Here is a 20,764-nt window from a genome sequence, read left to right on the forward strand (position 1 = left end):
GATAGGCCCCCTGTAACTATCACAAAACCTTATAAAAGTGTTTCTTGTATATAAGCAAGGCTATAGAAACCATCTCTACTTCCTAGACATATTTTTTGAAAAGTTATAACTGAATTTCAAAAAATAAAAATAAAATTGAAGAAACCTCAAAAAAGGAAGCGGGAGGGGGCGTGAAACATGTTTATTTTTTTATTTGGCCTAAGGCCAAAAAAAAAAAATTGTTTGTTTGTCCACGTCCGACCGACCGTGTACCCTGGTCCCGACCGTGTGCTAGTAAAACAGTGGTTAGTATAAATTTAAAGAAAGAAAATGTAAAGAAAATGAACAGTATAACATGCAGAACCATCTCAAGAGTTAAACCAGTAAAGTGCTGTGTGTTTTGACTTATTTACCAGTCTTCAAATTGTCAGTTTCAAGTGCAATATCCATGTAAAAAAAAAAAAAATCCGACCTACCGACCCAACTGTTTCATAAGCCTCTATAGACAAACAAACCTTTTTCTTTTTTTGGCTTAACATTGTGTATTGATAAGTGTGCACACAGTTGGGTGCAGCACTTACCCTGCATTGCGTAATGTGGGACTGGCAAACATTTATGTGAATTTACATGAGTGTTACTTAAGTTGGGACTTTATTGACACATGCAGTAACAAAAAGTAAATAATTTTTGCCAATTATATGATGAATAAACTTTAGCTGTTTCATTGCGAGAGCACTCTGCATTAAGATTGGAGTTATGATTTGTCTGCAGTACAGTTAGGATTATTATATATTAGGTTTGACATTAGGCTTAGGGTTAGGGTGTACACCTGCAATTTGGTCAATACACCTTTTAATGTCAACATTGCATATGATGTACATGTCTGCAGTCTGAGAATGAATACTTGAGCTATATATTAATCCAATTCAATCAGTCAACCAGGTCCATATGTATATTGTGCCATTGTGCCATGCTGCATGCAGCATATTAAAGTGAGATCAATATTCTTAATTTTCAATAGTCTGGATATAACAAGAAGTCTGAATGTGAGGGAAATTTTTGCAGATTTCGAAGGTTATTTAAAAACTTCAGCCATATAATCTCATACATCTGCTTCTGGAATTGGTGAATCTCTTCCACAATTTTATGATTTGGCAAAATAAAAAAATAAACATGTTTCACGTCCCCTCCCGCTTCCTTTTTTGAGGTTTCCTCAAATATATTTTATTTTTTGAAATTCAGTTATAACTTTTCAAAAAATATGTCTAGGAAGTTGGAATGCTTTCTATAGCCTTGTTAAGATACAAGAAACATCTTAGGAAGGTTTTGTGATCATTGGAGGGGGTGTAACTCTCAGAACAACAAATAAAAAAGGGCCTCCTCCTTTTTCCAGGCATTATTGTATACGCTAAAACAGCTCTAAGTATGGGTATTTACACCAATTTTGCGATAAAAAATAGAAAATAAAAAGCCCCCTCCTCCTCCTTTTTTTTCGAAAACCCGGACGTGAAACATGTTTTATTTTTTACTTGGCCTAATAAGCATTAATCATGAGTTACCTGCAAAATAAGATAATGACCAGGGTGGAGGTAGCCACAGTCTGTGGCCCTCACAAACTTTGCGAGCACGAAGTGCGAGGTCAGCCCGAAGGGCAACAGCTAAATTGAGCATGAAAAGCGAAGGTGGCCGCAGTCTGTGGCCTTAACAGACTAAGCGAGTGTGAGGTCAGCCCAAAGGGCTGGACCAAGTGCGAAGCTGACACACCCTCTCTGGATAGTATACTTTGTTTGTTTGTTTACCCAGGTTGGTCTGTGAGGGACACATGTTTAAATCCATGGGAAATCCATGGACCGTTCCAAGCTAGTACTAAAAAAGCCAAGCTAAAAAAAGCACAAGCCTGGATAGCCAGTGTAGGCGAATAAAATGCATGCTGGCCTAGATAGCTTTGATAAACAAAACAAGAAATGGAAGAAAATAGCAAGGAAAAGGAGAAAGGAGAGAAGGCCACTCCCAAACACAAATGTACAATTTTACTCAAGCCCTTACTTCGTGAGAAAGGAAACTGGAATTCTAATCTCAAGCCCTGATGCAAAGGCTGACTAAAGCAACAGAGCCCGTAAGTAGTAGTAGGGTAGAATCCAGAGATTCAATTAATTAATACTTACAAATCTTCTGCTGTTACTCCCAGAGAAACAAACAGGAAAATTAGCCAAATAAACTGCATGGAAAAATAAAAAGTAAAGAAATAATTAAGCCTTAAGACTGTATCCATATTCATCTTGATTACCAGCTAGCTTTAGCTATTATAAATATGTATTTTTGTAAATACACGTGACTCATGGCACTACGTACCAAGACCATTAAGTGTGACCAAATCCTCATGCGATTGATCATGCACTATACAGAAAAGGATAGGAACTTTTCAGACAAATATCATCAAAGTTAGTAATAACTTTCATAGCAAAATTCTTACAAATTGGGGCATTCTGAATTTTTTATTATGTTGAAATATAAAACAACATTTTGAAAATATTTGCTGAAGAAAAACATTTATTGACAGAAACATTTACAATTATCACAAACTGCTGCTCAATCTGGTGCCGCTATCGCTTTTGCATTCAAATGTACAGGAAGACCAGTGCCTGCCATGCAGGAGACTACTCTGCCAGACTTCCTGTCATGGCAGCACAGAAATGGTCATGGTGTGTATTATTTTTCTGTCATCATTCCAATTTAATGACAATTAAATACATACAAATTGACAAGGAAACATACAAGGCCAGACAAGAGGGTTCAGTATACCCATGAAGGGCTGGCTCAAACTTCCGCAGGCATAATCAAATCAAATAAATAAATTTACCAAGCACAAAAAAACATTAAAAATTGAACCAGCATTGAAAACAACACATGAATAAGCCTAACCCCAAAAGGAGGGCCAGATGAAGCACCAGGACCATGCAGAAGTTGACCAATGAATAGAGTCAAAGCTATGAATAGGGGCCAAAATATTAACATTAAGTAGTTCAGCGACTGGGTGCATTTCCCCAAACTGATTAAAGTCATATTATAACATTTGCTGAGGAGGACGCCCTCACTGATTTTTTAAAATTCATTTTTTTACATAATTATATTGTACTTTATTGAATCAATATACCCTGCAAAAATCAAGACTCTAGGTGCTATGTAGTTTTGTCAAAATCCGAGATTTTGAATAAAACGATGGAACCAGCGTTTTATTATTACGATGGAATTATTAGTCGAACGCATACACGATGTTCATAACACATTGTTTTAATGAGCGGCCGCCACCGAGATCTACACAACAAAGGGTCGTACCATAACATATGACCGAAGGAGTGGTACATATTGGCGACATATGCGTTGGTAGTAAATTCAAATTCTTTGCTTTGCCGTAGTTGTTCGGCTCAAAACTAAAATGGGATATATCTGACAGTAAAACCTAACATTTTATGGCAAAGAAATGCCAATCTATTTTGTATGAAAATGTTATAATATGGCTTTAACACAAGTCGGGGCCTTATGCCAATAAATTTAATTTTAGGTTTGGAAAAATAATAACCCAAATTCATTTGAGTGTTCATTCAGAAGATGACCTAACTGTTTAACTTACCAGAAATACAAAAGCTAGAGGTATGAGTTGTTTAGGAAATCTACAGAAGACAAATTCCAGATAATTGATGAATCCATCGTCTATATGGCAATCTGAGTTGTTCCTGATGAAAGCACATTGCTCAGAATGGTTCAATTTATGGTAGTAGGAACACTGTAGAGAGAAAATAAGAAAAAAATACACATAAAATAAACTGACTTCAGATCAAATTTCACTACCAAACTTAATTTATTTTTATATGCATATGGCCCAAATCTTATATCCTTACAATTTTTGTGCGCTTCAAGATGTGAGGTAGTTAGGGGCATAGCAAGAGCTTTGGGGGCCCATGGACAAGGAGCAGTGCAGCCCGTTAACATCTGCTTTATCAGCCCTATCCATAACGCACTTTCATGTTCGATTTTGCTCGGGCCCATACAAGAACCATCGGGCACATCATGGACTTCGTCCACCCTTTCCACCCGAAGTGATGACGTCACAGAAATTTTTTTTTTTTTGTATTTCAGCATTTTGAATACCATGTATCGGTGGAGCACGATGAAAAACATACACAGTCCAAATTTGGTGGGAATCGGATCATGAGGGCCCGAGATATGGCCGCATGAATACCTAATTAGCCCCATTGAAATCAGTGTAAATTGGCCTGGTTCATAGCGACTGTGGATGTTTTTCATCATGTTCTACTGAAATATGGTCATGAAAATGCTGAAATGCAAAAAAAAAAATTTATGATGTCACACTTCGGTACTCTATGCCCAGCGTTCGAAATTTTGGTTGTCCGTTCGCCCGGGACAACTACAAAAGTCACCGGACAACCAAAAATACTGATTTGGTTGTCCGCCGGACAACCATAAATCTGTAGCCAAAACTCACCTTTGTACGTGTATATCTTTTAGCTGATGGTAATATTCCAAGTACGGACAACCAGCAATTGTAACCTGGTTGTCCGTGGGACAACCATTTATTTTTCCTTAATTCGAACACTGTCTATGCCCCTGGAGGTATCAATACATGCTAAGTTGCCAGTATGATCCAAGTATATAAGAATATATCGGGTTGATGGCGATGTTTGGTGCCCGGGGGGGTACTCAAGTTTGGTTTTGGTAGGGACGTGTCGCTGAGATTTTGGAAGTAGACCCATAAATATACCAACTTTTCAAGAAATTTGGACCCATTGATATACCAAAAGTCAAAATTTTCAGCCGAATTTACCCATTATTATGTTTTGATGGATCCAAGTTGTGCTAATATTGGATCCAAAACATAATAATGATAAAATTGGATGCTTTACGCCCAATATTTATTGGTCTCGCTATGAGTTGTAAAATATTTTAAAACTCATAGCTCGACCAATAAATATGGGCTCAACCGATCCAATTTTATATCAAAATTGTCTTACTTTTTACAAATTTTCCCAAAATTTTGGGAAAATTTTGGCTAGATTAAGGAAAAATTGGGCTGTTTTCCGAAAAAATTGAGAAAATTTTGAAAAAGGACCCATTCATATACCAAAATAGGCTTTGAAAAAGGGGTCATTGATATACCAGAAGGCTGAAAATGCGAGCCATGTTTGCGGCACGTCCCCGTATGATCATTTGTACTGAGTACCCCGGTTTGGTGATGCAAGGATTTCAAAAATTAATCGAAAACCAATTGGAAATCTGAATATTTTAAATATAATAATACAGCTTTAAAGCTGTACCTAGAAAAGATGTACATTGCATTTCCCACAATGCATTTCTTCCCTGTAATTATTTGCAAATCAGTACAGGGAAGAAATGCATTGTGTAAAATATCTGGTCTCAGCTGTACCCATGGTAGCTTGGTATAGGAGAAAGTATACATAAAACTTTGTTTTGGATGCAAGTGAGCTATTTTTAAAAGCATCATTTTTGTAGGCAGGTTGTCCTTGGCATTGAGACACTGTAACTTTGTGATAATATTAATAATATAAAGCAAACTTTGAGACTTTACATATAAATATTATTTACACAATAATCTCATGTTGGTCTAAAAAGGGCTTCAAAAGTGCACTTGTCTGGTTCATTTGGAAGGACAGGTTATTGGCCCTGGTTATTGGCGAGTTAAAAAATAGGCAATTTAGAAAAAGGTGAGTTAAAATGGCGAGTTACCCCCTGCAGTGTTTTCCGGAAAGTCCACGTGGCGAGTTGTGAATTTCCGGAAAGTCCACGTGGTGAGTTGCGAATTTCCAGAAAGTCCACATGGCGAGTTGTGAATTTCCGGAAAGTCCACGCAGCAAGTTGTGAATTTCCGAAAAGTCCAAGAGGCGAGTTGTGAATTTATTAACAAAAGGAATTACATACATTGTACCTAGAACTCAATACTCCTGACATACGTCTCATTCCACTTAATCACCTCACAATTGTCTGGGAAGTTTTTTCTTTTTCAAAATACAGTAACTTCAAAATACTTCAAAACCAACGTTAAAATTTGTGGGGAAAAACAATTGTCTTTCAGAAGATGGTTTTAGTTATGATGATAATCATCAAATATAATTTTGTTATTCTGTCTGAACAATTTTGAACCAAAGATGCACAGTTTTGGTCAAAATTCAAAAACTGATTATTAAAAAAATTTGATACCATTAATGTATTCTTTGACTCATGTCCGTTCCATACTGATACTTGTACCAATATAACTAGATATCTATAACAAAAGGGTTTATTATAACTTCATTCCAGCCTTAATTTGAAAGATTGCAATCAATAGTTATTACAAATACCATCAAGTACTGTACAGGCATTATGTGTTTTGACTTTGGCACATATAATTTGATATTTTTGTTTTTGATGGTAAAAACAAAAGAAAGGATTTCAGTATATCAGTAAAATTCACAGTGGCCACCACTGATGTTGATGAAAATGTATTTGTATGAATTTTTTATTTCAAGAGTAGTGAGATATGAATATGTTTCTTTTATATTACTGGCTGCTTGTTTATCACATTTTGTTTATATTTTTCATGGTAAATAAAATAGTTGAATAATCAATCAATTGATTGATTAATTTAAAAAGTTTTAAAAAGTGTTTAAAATGTTTTATAACTTTTATTTATATAACTTTTTCGGATTTTATTTATACCAGAAGAAGAGTGCGGCCTATGCACAGGCGACAGTAGCACTGCCTCTATATTTAAATTCCCAAGACCATTGCAAGCCCGAGAGAAATATATGATATAGAGAAATGAGGACTCAAGCAAATTGGAAATTAAGAAGAGAGAGAAAAATCAGAACTGATATATTGCTGATTTTGGACCAGCAGCTTTGATTTATTAGTAAAAAAATCCAGTACTTTTAAAATACACATTTTTAACTCACTGGCATACTGTAACTCGCCACTGGGACTTCATAGTGTTACTGTAACTCGCCACTGGGACTTCATAGTGTTACTGTAACTCACCACTGGGACTTCATAGTGTTACCCATGGGAATATCTAATAAAAATTCCTTTAAAAGGAATAGGGTGGGCAAATGAAAAATTGTCAAGAGAAATGAAAGAATGAGTAAGTCAAGTTCACAATTAAAAACAGGGAAAATATGACACAACATCGATTTCCAATAGGGGAATAACACAAAAAGTATAAACAAAGTTAAAAGAGTTTTTAACTTTATACGTTTGTTATTACCCCATTGGAGGTTGTGTCATATTTTCCCTGATTTTAATAATCTGATCTATTGCTTATCCTTTGTTCTCTGCTGGTCAGTTGGAACAGATTTTCCCTGTTTTTATATTAACCCTTCACATCATAACACAAGACGTTTTATGTTAACATTTTATATAAAACATGGTTATAAAACTTTTGTAGATAATAGTTATTTAAAACATTTTCGTAATCATACCTAGAGTTTTTTTTTTTTTTTTTAGAAAGACTTCTGCTCATCTTCTCTTGTGAGACAACAGGGCTGGGGTATCTTTCCATATCAAAGTTTAAAAATCTGTCATATCAATTTCCTCAATATGTTGTATTGCAACTTATGAGGGGAAATGTTTGATTTTACAATATTTCGATATTATTTTTTAACTTTGTAACTTTATTATGATTAACATAACTGTATTTCAAAGCGTCAAACTATATCATTATTTTGTCCCAACAAAAATAATCCAGGGAATAAAATATTCATTCATATGTTTATTTATTTTATTCAACCTGGGCCATGGTGCACATGCATTCTAATAATTTGTCTATAATACCTTATACAAGCATCACCAAGCACTATTTGTCACAAGATTTGAAAAGTAAATAGCCTATGTACACACTGAACACAATGCACATACAAGCTGTATTTAAGTACATGCCGAAGCTGTCAGTATAAAATGATATATATGACCTTCACGATGCTATTAATTTAGCCCAAAGATTAGGAAAACTAGCAAAACTGGTGAACTGGTACTGTTCAAATAAAACATCTGCAAATCTTGCTGCAATTTCCAAATAGTATTTCTATTACTGTACTGACGCTTGAGTATAGTCCCACCCGCTTTTGGGTGAACATTTTTCAAAATTGGGGGTGGGACTATACTCAATTTCAAAATTTCCTAAATGCTATGATCATTCATGGTTGACCTAAAAAAAAAAAATAAAAAAAAATTTTCAAGATATTTTGTATTTATAATATGAAAATTGATAATTTGTATTCATGTCATAGTCTATTAATGATTTCAAAATGCATTGAATTTGAATGCATTTTGAAATCATTAATAGATTATGACATGAATACCAAGTATCAATTTTCATATTAAAAATACAAAACATCTTGAATTTTTTTTTTTTTTTTTAATTTTTTTTTTAATTTTTTTTTAGGTCAACCATGAATGATCCTAGCATTTAGGTCTAGGTCCTGGGACACTCCAAAGCCGAAAAAATAAAAAAAAACAAAAAAAAAAAAAAATTTTTTTTTTTTTTTTTTTTCTGAAAAAATAAATAAATTAAAAAAAAAAATTGGGGGTGGGACTTTACTCGAAGGTGGGACTATACTCGCGTCAGTACGGTACTTAAATAATTATTTTTGTTATTTCTTTTAATACAAACACATTACTGCCTATGACGACAAGTTTATCGTATTACTTTCATATCAAAATCAAGTAATAATTACAAAACTCGCCGTAAACTATCACCTCTGTGGGTGTTTGGGATATAACCGGCACGAATATTTTCTCAACACTGCGGCATGTGAAAAAGTAGGTCAATAGTCTGACTCTGTGGGCGGTAACTCGCCTTTTAATTGGCCTTTACCTAACTCGCCCATATTGTAACTCGCCTAAAACATGCTCTCATTTGGAACACACTATAATTATGTCAAACAAATATTATATAACATACTGATTACTTTTTGTAGATTTGTTCCAAGCCCTAATATACACGATCAATTTATTGATCAATATTGGGGACCTTAGAGGCAGGAGTGGATACAAAATAGAGTTTGTATCCACTGTATCTTTGATATTTGAAATCAATCAAATTGAATGTGTATGGGCAACATTAGGCTTTCTGTAGATGATGCATTTTTATACAGATACAGGGAAATGTCATCTAGTGACACTTCCCTGGATACATGCAAAATATTAATATACAAGCAATATATATATATATATATATATACTCCCCCTGGGATATACTCAGCATTTATGGTTAATTGGGTATATTCAACAAGTGGAAAACATAGGTGAAAGTAATTTTTTAAAAGGGAAGAAAGGAGAAGGATAAAAAGGTAGCAGACTTGAATCAAGGCTAGTACCGTCAAGGCTAAGGTTCGATTTATCAAGTATTGAAGTACGACCTTCATAATTATCTTTATAATGGCATGTTTGCATCGCATGCATGTATCCATAGACCCTGATGTATCACAACATCCTGTGTGCTAACATGCCATCTGGCTCATAATGTTAGTCACAACTTCAGTAGTCCATTGCCATTGCTGGCCCCATTGTATGATTACATGATCATAAACCTTTTTGGACCTGGATATTTACTTCTTCAAACTAAAGATCCTGGGATCTATGTTCAAATATAATAATTATGATTAGTTCATGGAAGAGCAGCTAGCATGTGCAGTGTGCACTGGATACATTTGTGATGGTACATGAACTACATGTACATAGTCATCAAACTACATGGTTCACCACACAGCAGCATATGTATCGCAATAGTCAACAACATTGAAAGATCAGTACCGTAAAGTATAGTATATAAACTGCTGCATCAACATCCATCATAAGGTGCTGTACAGAGCTTGAATAAAAATACTTCATTGTGTGTGGCTTATAATATCTCTCAACTCATAATGGAAAGGCATTGGAAGAATCTTCTTGGTGTGTGCGGAGGTTTGTTCTTATCCTATGGCTCATTTGTAACAGTAGTCAGTCTTCAGAGCAGTATTCACCCAGATTCCAGAGGAATAGCAGCCCTCGTCATCTACAATATATGCCATGCTCTAGCCTGTCTATTTGCACCGATTTTCATCGCAAAACTTGGAACAAAATGGACAATGGTTTTTGGAATGCTGTGTTGGTGTATTTACATTGCATGTAATTTCTACCCAGAATCCTACATTTTATTGCCGGTTTCGACTCTGCTGGGAGTTTTCATCGCGCCACTTTGGGTGGCCGAAGCCACACATATAACCACAACTGCCATGCATTTGGCTTTCTACGACAGGGCAACAAGCTGATGATTTGGTTAGTCGTTTCACTGGCATTTATCTGTGGTTTCAGAAGTTTAGTGCAATTCCAGGTATGTAAATAAATACCGTAAAACCCCGTCTACATGTACAAGCATATATAGTGTTTTTTATAAAAGCTTAATTAATTCGAAGTAAGCGTTAATATACCAATACAATAGATCAGTCTTAAAATAATACTTGTTTGTATTTGCTTGGATCCGTAATTTATTTGCTCAAACTCCATAATGGCGACTGGATTAATGTAGCTTTCATCAGAAGCACACTATATGCTTGTAGACGGGGTTTTACGGTATCATAATTTTCCTTTCTTCCAGTCCAATGACTTAAGGGATCTGAAATGAGTGTTTTGAGCGTTTCGATAGTATTTTTTATGGGACATGAGAGTACATCAGACATATCGAATTGCATTCTGAAGTCTTTCTGATATCAAATAATTTTCATTTTTTGAAATTCACGGTATAATACAAATTTTATGACAAATTATTAAAATTTGATATTTTTCATATTTTTGAGATATAACAGTCCTCAAAGTAAATTTTATAAGTCTAATGATATATTCTTAAAGTGTATGTAGCTGGGAGGAAAAGCCGACGATCAATTGAAAATTTTGACCTTTCATATTGAAGATATGGATTTTTTCCCAAAAAGACCTATTTTTTGTGTGTGTGTTTTGGGAACAAAATTCCATATCTTCAATAAGAAAGGTCAAAATTTTCAATTGATCGTCGGCTTTTCATCCCACCTACATACACTTTAAAAGGGCATTTCGTGATCCACAGCCTCATCCCCCACTTTTCTCAAAAAAAGTTGAGATTTTTATATCACTGGAAACCTCTGGCTACATAATGTTTATGTACCAAATATTTCTTGCAGATTAATTCGTTTAGCAAAGATATCGTGAAATTTGAATTTCGCTCTGGTGCACCAGAACGAAATTACAACGTATTGTCTATGGAGCAGTGATACACATAATCATGCATATCTCGCAAACGCAATATCGGAATCAACTGAAATTTTGGGAATATGCTTTTTTCGTGGATACTGAAAAATGTCATAAAAAGAGGATGCTAGGATCACGAAATACTCCTTTAAGTATAAATCATCAGATTTATAAAGTTTACTTTGAGTACTGTTAAATATCAAAAATATCAATTTTTAATCATTTGCCATAAAATGTGTATTACATTGCGAATTTCAAAAAATCAAAATTATTTGATATCAGAGAACATTCTTCGTATTCAGAATGCAATTTGATATATCTGATGTGCTCTAATGTCCCACAATAAATACTGTCTAAACGTTCATACCCCATCCCTTAAAGACCTATTCAGCGATTTGTTCATTTGGAAAATCGTAAAAATCATCCGAATTAATTTTTTTTTGCACCTTTGTTATGTTCCACAACTGTTTGGAGTAACCTTTATTTCTGCACATTTTCAATTGCCAGGCTCACTGGCTTCACACTTACACTATGCAATTAGGAAGAGATCAATAATACCATAGGCCTTCAAAGTGTTTGAAGGCCTATGATAATACTAAATTTTGTTACCTATTTTGGACAATAGTGGAGGTCCAATGCTCTTTAACCTTTTGCCAACACTCTTGAAGGCCTATGATGTTTGAAGGCCTATGATTATAGTCACTGACCTCTATGTATTAGATAAAGGGTGAGAAACAGATCATTATCAGAAATAATGGGCGTGTTGTTCATGACTGGTGAGATGTTAGTTGGTTTGAGGTTGAGACCCCGATTCTGGTAATGATCTGTTTTGAACCGTTTATCTTACATATACGGCGAGCAAAATTAAATTGTTTGCACCAAATATGTAGATATAATAGTTTAAAGAGAAATTTAATGGCAAAATTTAGTTTCTTGAATTAAAAACACAAACACCTCATCAGACGCCAGAATTATCAAATCAATACAGAATTGATCTCAATTGACATTATCTGTATTTGAAGTGGTTTGGTAGGTTATTCACCTGCATATAGTTAATCAGCCGGAGTGTATTCACCCTGTGATCATTGTTATTCAAATCTTTAATGAATAATGCAAATAGCAAAGAGTTATCAACGTTTGGACTACGATATCTGTTTAAACACCATGAAATTTATATCTTAGAAAAATCTGATTAACCAGATATTTGAAAAATATAGTAACGCAGTGTTCATTGGTACTCCCGTAATGGGTAGGTCACAGTAAGGCTTTGCACCCCCAGCCTCTTGACTTGTAATGAGTACCGCAGGTCAGTTGCGAAGCTCCCCTGGTCGGGTAGTATCCCGAGGGTTCTTGCCTATGCTAGTAGCTAATTTGCATGGACCGTTGAGCGTTTTTGGGTTGGGCAAGGATAAAGATAGATTCCCTTCTAAAAACTAATGGCAAGTTTATATACATGTACTGAGTTTACAATGAAACAGTTACGTTTTATTTATGAGTATTACTTCGTTATGCGAATTAAATTTTAATTTGCATAAATTTAACGATGTTTATTAATTGAGCACCAGAGGTGTAATATAAAATATCACTCGAAATTTGGAATAAAATAAAATATTACTGTTATAGGGCTGCAGTAGCCCTCTATAATTTTCTCTTGCCATATAACAATTTGCATATGAATCGAGCTGTAAATGCATTTGTTCCAGTCGTAATTCTACCTGAGACTTGTAACTAACTCAGATTCTACATGTATGTTGTGATCCTTTCCATAGTGTTTCTAGAATGTCTTGGTATTCCTTTTGTTTAGCTTGCTGCCCGAGACCGTTATCTTGAGCTATTGTGTTGATAATGGTCTCTGGGCAGCTAGCCACCTCCATTATACTCTAGGTAATGGTCGGGGCGAAGAACGTTGAACAAAAGAAATACAATGGATAATCTATGAATAGAAAAGGGCTAGACGTATATACATGGATAGTGGGCACGTACATAATAGGATAGGTACTAAGTAATAGGACTATGGATTTTTGCCCTCAACAACATGGTAGAAGGGCAGGAGTACAATACCAATCACCTGTTCGTGGACGATTTGAGGTATTTTTTTTACGCCGCCTTTGGAAGGGATTTTTTTTTTCTTCTCAATTTTAATTTCAATTTTAATGCATACCTTTATACAATGTACATTTTTTTAATTCATCAGTGAGGTGAATTTTTTTTTTTTTTTTGCCCTCACCAATATGGCGGCCAAGTGGTTTCATTTTTCACCAAGTGGTGTCGCCGCCCGCTATCCATGTATAGAGGTCAGTGATTATAGTAGCATAGATGTGCTAACATATCCTGCAAGTGGTTTTGGAGCAGAAAGACATGTATTTGTTAAAAAGAATAAATAGCACATTTTACAAGAAACCTTACTATCATTCCCGGGGGGCACCCAACTTTAGAAGTGACGGGTGTGTGTCTACCGGCGTCGCAAAGTATGGGCCTATCGGTACAAAACGTTGTTTTATAAAAGGGGGGTCATTGGGTACAAACAAAATGAAGAAGGGGTCATTAGGTATAATATTTCTAAAAAAGGGGGTCATTGGGTATAAAAAAAAATTTAAAAGGGGTCATCAGGTAGAAAATTTTGAAAAAATGTAGCAAAATTCTATTTCTTGTTCCAAATTTCTAATACAAATTTGCTAAATTAAGAGAATTTTGAAAGTTTCCCCATTATTTTGTGGCATTTTGATGATAACATTTTAGAAAAAAAAGGGGTCATTGGGTAGCCATGCCTAAAAACCTGGGGTCATTATATTAATCATTGATCTTATAGTAAATGAATGAGTCAATGATGCCAATAATTGCATAGATCTTGCGGTTCTCACCAACCAAGTTTGAGCAGAGAGTGCAAGTTAAATAGTGCAGTATCTGAGGCAATGTATTGCACAATAAAATACATAACACAACTGCTGACTAATTTTTTGTTATAACCTTACATGTCACTAATTATTATCACTGAATCTGCTTTATCATTTCAGGTAACCTATTATCGTCCTTTGTTCTTTACGGTGGAATTTTGCGACCAACAGGCAACCAAGTTAACCAAGGCAACCAAGTTAACCAAACACTGGATTACTGTGGTGGCACCTTATTGAATTGCAAACATTACACTGACGACTATAACGGCAATGCTACTGGACACAACATTAGTGTTGATCCAACTTTTACAAGTATCTTATTTGGAATTCTCCTTGGACTTTGTGTCTGTGGAATGCTATTGGCAATTTCTTTAATCGATACACTGTCATCGTTTTGTGACGTTGCACCATCTAAAACTTACAAAGTTAAAAGTTTGCTTCTGCCAGTTTTTCAAGAGTTGAAAACTTATAATTTTGCTCTGTTGGTACCAGCTATTGTACTGAATGGACTTGAACTAGGTTTCTATTTTGGAACATTTACAGAGGTAAGTTCAAAAATTAGCAATTTTTTAGGAGCAACATTTCTGAGGCTGGGTTCAAATAATTTGTTGCCCTATAACTTGTGCAACTGTTTAATTGCCAAGGGAATAACAAGGCACAAGGTGTTTTCATTCCATCATCTGGTGGGGGAATTTGTTTTCAAATTGTGACCCCATTTTTGAGGAAAAACAAATCAACTCCCGGAGGGAACAGGGGCATAGCAAACGGGGGGACAGGGTGGACGAAGTCCATGGGCCCCGAGGATTCAGGGGCCCCGAGCACAAAAGCGAAAATTAAATAAGGCCTGATAAATGGAGAACAGAGCCGGATTTACCATTGGGCCAGATGGGCCTGGGTCCAGGGCCCTTTGGGGGCCCCAAAATTGCCCTATGCATCTTTCTTTTAACCCCAATATCAGCATGTTTTTTGGCCAAAATAGGGCAAAATTGTAAAATTTTCCGTGCTTCGCGCATATTCAAATAGCAGAATCCATGTTGATCTGGGGCTAAAATAGTCTGAAATTGAATTTTTTCATGTGCTTTGCATGCATATGTCCTAGAAACATCGGAACAAAATATGTTAGTCCCCCTCTATATTACAGGCCTACGTAAACCAAACCAAAACTTGGCCACTCACACTTGAGTGCACATGCCTTCCTCGGCACGTGAGTTCGGGGCTTCCAAATGTTGGCCTGGTCCAAGGCCCCCCGTAAGGTAAATCCCATCCTGGTTAAAAGGGCCCTTACTGCTCCTTGTCCATGGGCTCCTGATGCTATTGCTACGCCCCTGGGGGGAACCCCCAGGGCTCCTACAGAATGGTCAATTTAGATTCATATTTGCCATAAAATTTGGGCGTGTCAGAAAAATGTTCATGAGCAGGCCTATTTCAAAACACCAGGATCCGTCACTGCTATCATCAGTATCATCATATATCACAGATTTGGCAAATTGTGTATCTAGCAAGTTGTGTGTTTGTCCTGTGTTTGTGCTGAGCATGTGTTTGCCTGCAATCGAGGACACACACAAGATTTTTCACTCTAAACTGCGGATTTACCTGCAACCGTGGACAGTCCTCAGTCTCTCACTGCTGCAATAGACCTCAAATGCATGCTAAATCCATTTGAGCGATACTTGCTCAAAATTGCGGACCATGTGTGTAAAAAATACAGTCAGCAGTTGATGGCTACAATTCCGTTTCGTATCGTACACAAATAAAATCTGGCATTTTAGTCCATGGTTAGGCAATGAACACATGATACACACGTCCGCAGCTAGATAGCAATACACACTGTCCTCGGTTGGCGGCATATGTATTAACATTTGTATCATTATATTTTCCCATTCCCAGTCATTTATAAGTTGCACAAGAGGTGTTGCAAACATTGGCTTTGTCATGGCAACTGGTGGTATAGGAGGTGCCGTTGGTGCAGTAGTCTCCGGCACAGCTGTTAAATACACTGGAAGGATGGCTGTCTTCTCAATAGGCTTTCTGAGTCAGATAGTGTTTCTCATCTGGATGTTGCTATGGCAACCACACCAAGCTCATGACTGGGATATATATGTGATGGTAGTTGGACTAGGGGCAGGAGCAGCTTTAAGGACAACACAAATAACTGGTAAGGGAAAATATATTCCATGGGCATCAGAACCAAATGTGTTCGATCTTTGGATCGACCGTCGATGCTGCTCCGATGCTTGTATTTAATGAACTATCAAGCAATTAATTAAAAGTACTGGTAAATTCGCATTTGGTCAATGTCATTACATGCACAGATTCATATGTAATCACAATTAACAATAGTCAATTAATGGATTTTATAAATAAGGATCGACCAAGCATCGATGGTCGATCGAAAGATCAAACTAATTTGGCTCTATTGCCTTACAACCAATGACGTAAAACCAAAGAGTATCGATTTCCGCCATGTTTGCATGTGGTTCATGGAGGGAGAATAGTGTACCTCTGGATAGTTTCACTATGCAATGTATGTGTGCCCAGCAAATTTGGATTCAAAGCGTCCATCTGCAAAAACTTTGATTCAAAATATGTTGTTGTTTGCATTCTGCCTGTAACACATTGTGCCAAAAATACATGCTAAGCAGTGGCATGTCCAGGATCTTTTTCCTGCAGGGGCAAAGCCCCCCGCACAGATTTATACGGGGGCTTAATGGCTAAAATCGCCAAAAACAGCTGCTTTTACATGATTTTTAATAAAGTGCAGGGGGCTTCAGCACCCAAAGCCCCCCTGGACATGCCACTGCTAAGTGCGCAAATCTTTGTAATACTCAAAATGCAAGTTATCGTTCCATTTGTGCTCTTGCCGAAAAATGCTGCAGGTACACTATTTGCCATAATGAGCAACGAAAGAAAATGGTGGATTTACCATAGAGTTACACACAGGCCAATTACTCTTTGGGTATAATGTCTGTCATGATTCCTTTCGCCTCAGATATGAAGTGCTTATATTTTGATATTTTTATGTGAATTATGGAAATAAATAAATGAAGGAATTCAATGAATGAATGAATGAATGAACAAACAAATGAATGTGATATGTCAATAATCATGACTCTTTTCTTATTTTATTTATCCAGCTTTAATTGGCATCCTCTTTGCAGACAACAAAGAAGGCGCATACGGGGCTCATCTATTTTTTCATTACATCGCCTACTCACTAGGATTTCTACTCAATATCTTCTTATGCACATTTTATCAGCTGATTATATTAACTTCAATTTTAGTGCTTGCCATGGTCACCTATTATGTACTGGAATATGATATCAAACAGACTCAAAAAGAAGAGAAATGCAAAAAGGAAATTAAATTTGTACCTCTTGACGAAGTGAAGGACTTACTTCAACCTCTTACACTAGAACACAAAATGGCTGCTTCCAACAAAGACGATGTAGTGACTGATTTAACTGAAGTAGAGTTGCTTACTTAAGAAAGTAATTTGGCTGCTTCTGCCATTTTAATTTGGAAATTTGTTGCACATATTTAAATTTGCAGGGATTGAGTTTTAAGGTGCGCGAGTGTGATCGCACATCATCTGAAAAGAAAATGGTTTTTAAAAGCCAAGGTAACCTCCCAAATTTATAAATCATTTGTAAACCACTTTTGTGGACAAATCTTTTTGGAAGCTGTTATTAGCAAATAGCTATGTTAACCTTTTTTTTTTACCCTGACATTAAGCTATCATCAGTAGATAGCAGAATACAGTATTTAATCATGACAAGCTATTTATAAATAAACAGCAAAAAAAAATAGATTTAAACATGACAAGCTATCTACGGTAGAGAGCAAAACAAGATTTCATTCTGACAAGCTATCTATGGTAGAGAGCAAAACAAGATTTCATTCTGACAAGCTATTTAGCTATGTACAGGGTGAGTCAAAAAAAGTGCAATAGAACAAAGAATCGATATTTATGCAAGAGTCAAGTCGAACTTTCCCATTATTGAAAAAGTCTATAAATGCCACACTCAATAGCCACCTTCTTTAAAAATATGAAGTGAATCACGACTACCGTTTAATATTTATGAGTCCTTTTGCTGTGATACCCAATTTCGTTATTTGTCCACGAGGTACCATGTATTTTGAATGAGAGCACACAATGCAAGGTAAAGGCACCAGCTCTGAAACTGACTTTAACTTAAATAAGGTTGATTTTTGCCTTATTTTAATTTCTTTTTTCTGTTCAAACAAACTTTCTAACATTACTTTAAGTCCTTCACTCGACTCCAACTCAAGTGTTTTTATAATCCCAATATGTCCAATTTACTGGATATTTTGTAATTCCCTCCACTTCAATTTGCGCGCATTTCATTTTGACATTTGAAAAACCCGCCTAAAATTGTCTATGTTTTTGATAGAGAATAAACATCTTTAAAGTAAAGGGAAAATGAAAATAACAACAAATAATGTTTCTTCTCCTTAAAGTAGACCAAGGGCAATAACACTTCGGGTGTTTCATTTTATTCCAATGCCAATGTGGCAGTTGTTCCATATCTACCTTTACACAGAGTGGGCTGACATTCAAATTTTAGATGTCTCTTGGACAAACATTGAAATTGTGTATCACTATAAAACGTGTCATAAAAACAAAACGGTAAATGCTAATTCCTTGGTTTTTTCACACAAGGTCACTAATGGATATATCATATATAAAATGTTTTAAAACCTAAAAGATTCAACTCGGTTCTTAAAGAAAAATGGATTCTTTTCTCTATTGCACTTTTTTTTACTCACCCTGTAGCTATCTACAGTATACAAATATTACATGCCTATGAGTGTGATAGTACAAAATATATCATTCGGTCAAATTTTGACATTTCTATTTCACGAGGCATAGCCGAGTGAAATAGATCAGTCAAAATTTGACCGAATGATATATTTTTACTATTACACAAATATTGGCATGTTTGTTTTATATCATGATATCACATGGTTTCTTTTCATGCCATGTGATAGTGTCACGGAGGTATAAGTGCGTTAGTGTTATAGACCTGAAGGGGAAGTCCTCTTTTGGTCTATACGCTAGCGCGCTCGCCTCTTAAACCCAGGGTCGTGGGTTCGAGTCCCGGCAGGACCGGAAGTGGCTCGAGGAGGCGCAGGATATTTCCGTGAGGGGTTTGTGACAAAAAATGGTGGCAGCGGTGGTCCCTGGTGTTTCTTAACACCAGGGGGATCACCCATCGGAAAGGGTTAGGCGTTCATAAAAATGGCTGGCCGAGTATGCCTTGTATCAAGGACGACCAGTCTGGCCGAGTATGCCTTGTATCAAGGACGACCAGTTTTCCCCCTCCTTGTAAGGCGCGAGGACGCGCCTTACAAGGAGGGGGAGCATGTCACGGAGGTATAAGTGCGTTAGTGTTATAGACCTGAAGGGGAAGTCCTCTTTTGGTCTATACGCTAGCGCGCTCGCCTCTTAAACCCAGGGTCGTGGGTTTGAGTCCCGGCAGGACCGGAAGTGGCTCAAGGAGGCGCAGGATATTTCCGTGAGGGGTTCGTGACAATAGTAAAAACTATCACACGGCTGAAGTCACTGTAATCATGATTATAATATTAATAGAATATAGTAGATAGGAGAAGACGAGGAGTGAACATGACTAGCTATCTAGATAGCAAAGACAATTTTTTGTATATATTTGCAGTTTTAAAACATTGAACAGCTGTAAGAAAAGATAAGAGTCTATCTGTAATAAAATCAGAGAGAAATAAAAAGTTGTGCCCAAAAAGGCAACAAAAAGTACTAATACCACCAGACTCTTCTTTACTTACAATTTTTCTATTTTTTTTTATTGAAATCAACACAAACAATACAAATTACACAAACAAACTCAAAAACAATCACACACCAAAACAAACAAAAAGCACAGACAACCATGACAGCAACAAATCCCAACCACCTGGAAATTACATGCAGATGAAGCATGAAAACATATTATACAAGTATAGGCAGTGTTCGAAATACCACATGCATACATGCCCAGACAAACAAGTACCTAGACCTATGACTTTGCTTCGCGTAGTGAAGTCAACACTGCATAGCAACAATTTTGACAAGGACGCAACCCAGACGCAAATAAGCAGACGTGTTCGCTCTACGGAACATGCTGCATTTGACGCGGGCGATACCTGCGCAGTAACTACGCAAACGAGCGAGTCAGAATGTACGCAGATATTTCTCCACGCCTAGTAACCCCGTCAATCCGTCAATATCACCTTGGATACGGGGCTTCACCTCCCGCTGTGGTAAGGGATGGGCAGTAATAGGTCTAGGTGGTATGTCTATGCATACATGTACAAATGCATGTAACTTTGACTCTGTGCATGTAGAATTTTGCCTGTGCATGTAAAATTTTGTGAAAATCAGTCAATTTTTAGGGAAAAATCAGAGTTGTGCATGTAAGTTTTATTTTGTATTTCAAGCAAAAACCACATACTATAGAATGTAGTCAATGGAGTGGGCAACAATACATGTACACAATATACTGTTAAGGTTATTAATTATTTTAAACTGTTGTGATTTGGTAGTTCACAGCATCTTACGAATGGTAGTGAGCTTTGGCAAAAACTGC

At 36.3% G+C, this 20,764-nt stretch overlaps 2 protein-coding genes across 2 annotated transcripts in view; one reads left to right on the forward strand and one right to left on the reverse strand.

Annotated features, from left to right (window-relative positions):
* LOC140168411 (mitochondrial sodium/calcium exchanger protein-like) overlaps positions 1-20,764 on the reverse strand; it is a 96,027-nt gene that overhangs the window by 36,471 nt on the left and 38,792 nt on the right. The window contains exons 2-3 of the mRNA XM_072191798.1: positions 3,611-3,763; positions 2,145-2,197 (exon numbers count right to left, since the gene is read on the reverse strand). Of these exons, the coding sequence (XP_072047899.1) occupies positions 2,145-2,197; positions 3,611-3,763 (206 nt within the window). The remainder of the gene's footprint in view (positions 1-2,144; positions 2,198-3,610; positions 3,764-20,764) is intronic.
* Positions 9,500-18,038, forward strand: LOC140168409 (protein unc-93 homolog A-like). The gene is made up of 4 exons (XM_072191797.1): positions 9,500-10,360; positions 14,265-14,689; positions 16,032-16,299; positions 17,279-18,038. The coding sequence occupies exons 2-4, from the start codon at positions 14,498-14,500 to the stop codon at positions 17,626-17,628; spliced, it is 810 nt and encodes a 269-aa protein (XP_072047898.1). The 5' UTR covers positions 9,500-10,360; positions 14,265-14,497; the 3' UTR covers positions 17,629-18,038.

The sequence above is a fragment of the Amphiura filiformis genome, chromosome 13 (genome assembly GCF_039555335.1).
Source record: "Amphiura filiformis chromosome 13, Afil_fr2py, whole genome shotgun sequence".
NCBI lineage: Eukaryota > Metazoa > Echinodermata > Ophiuroidea > Amphilepidida > Amphiuridae > Amphiura > Amphiura filiformis.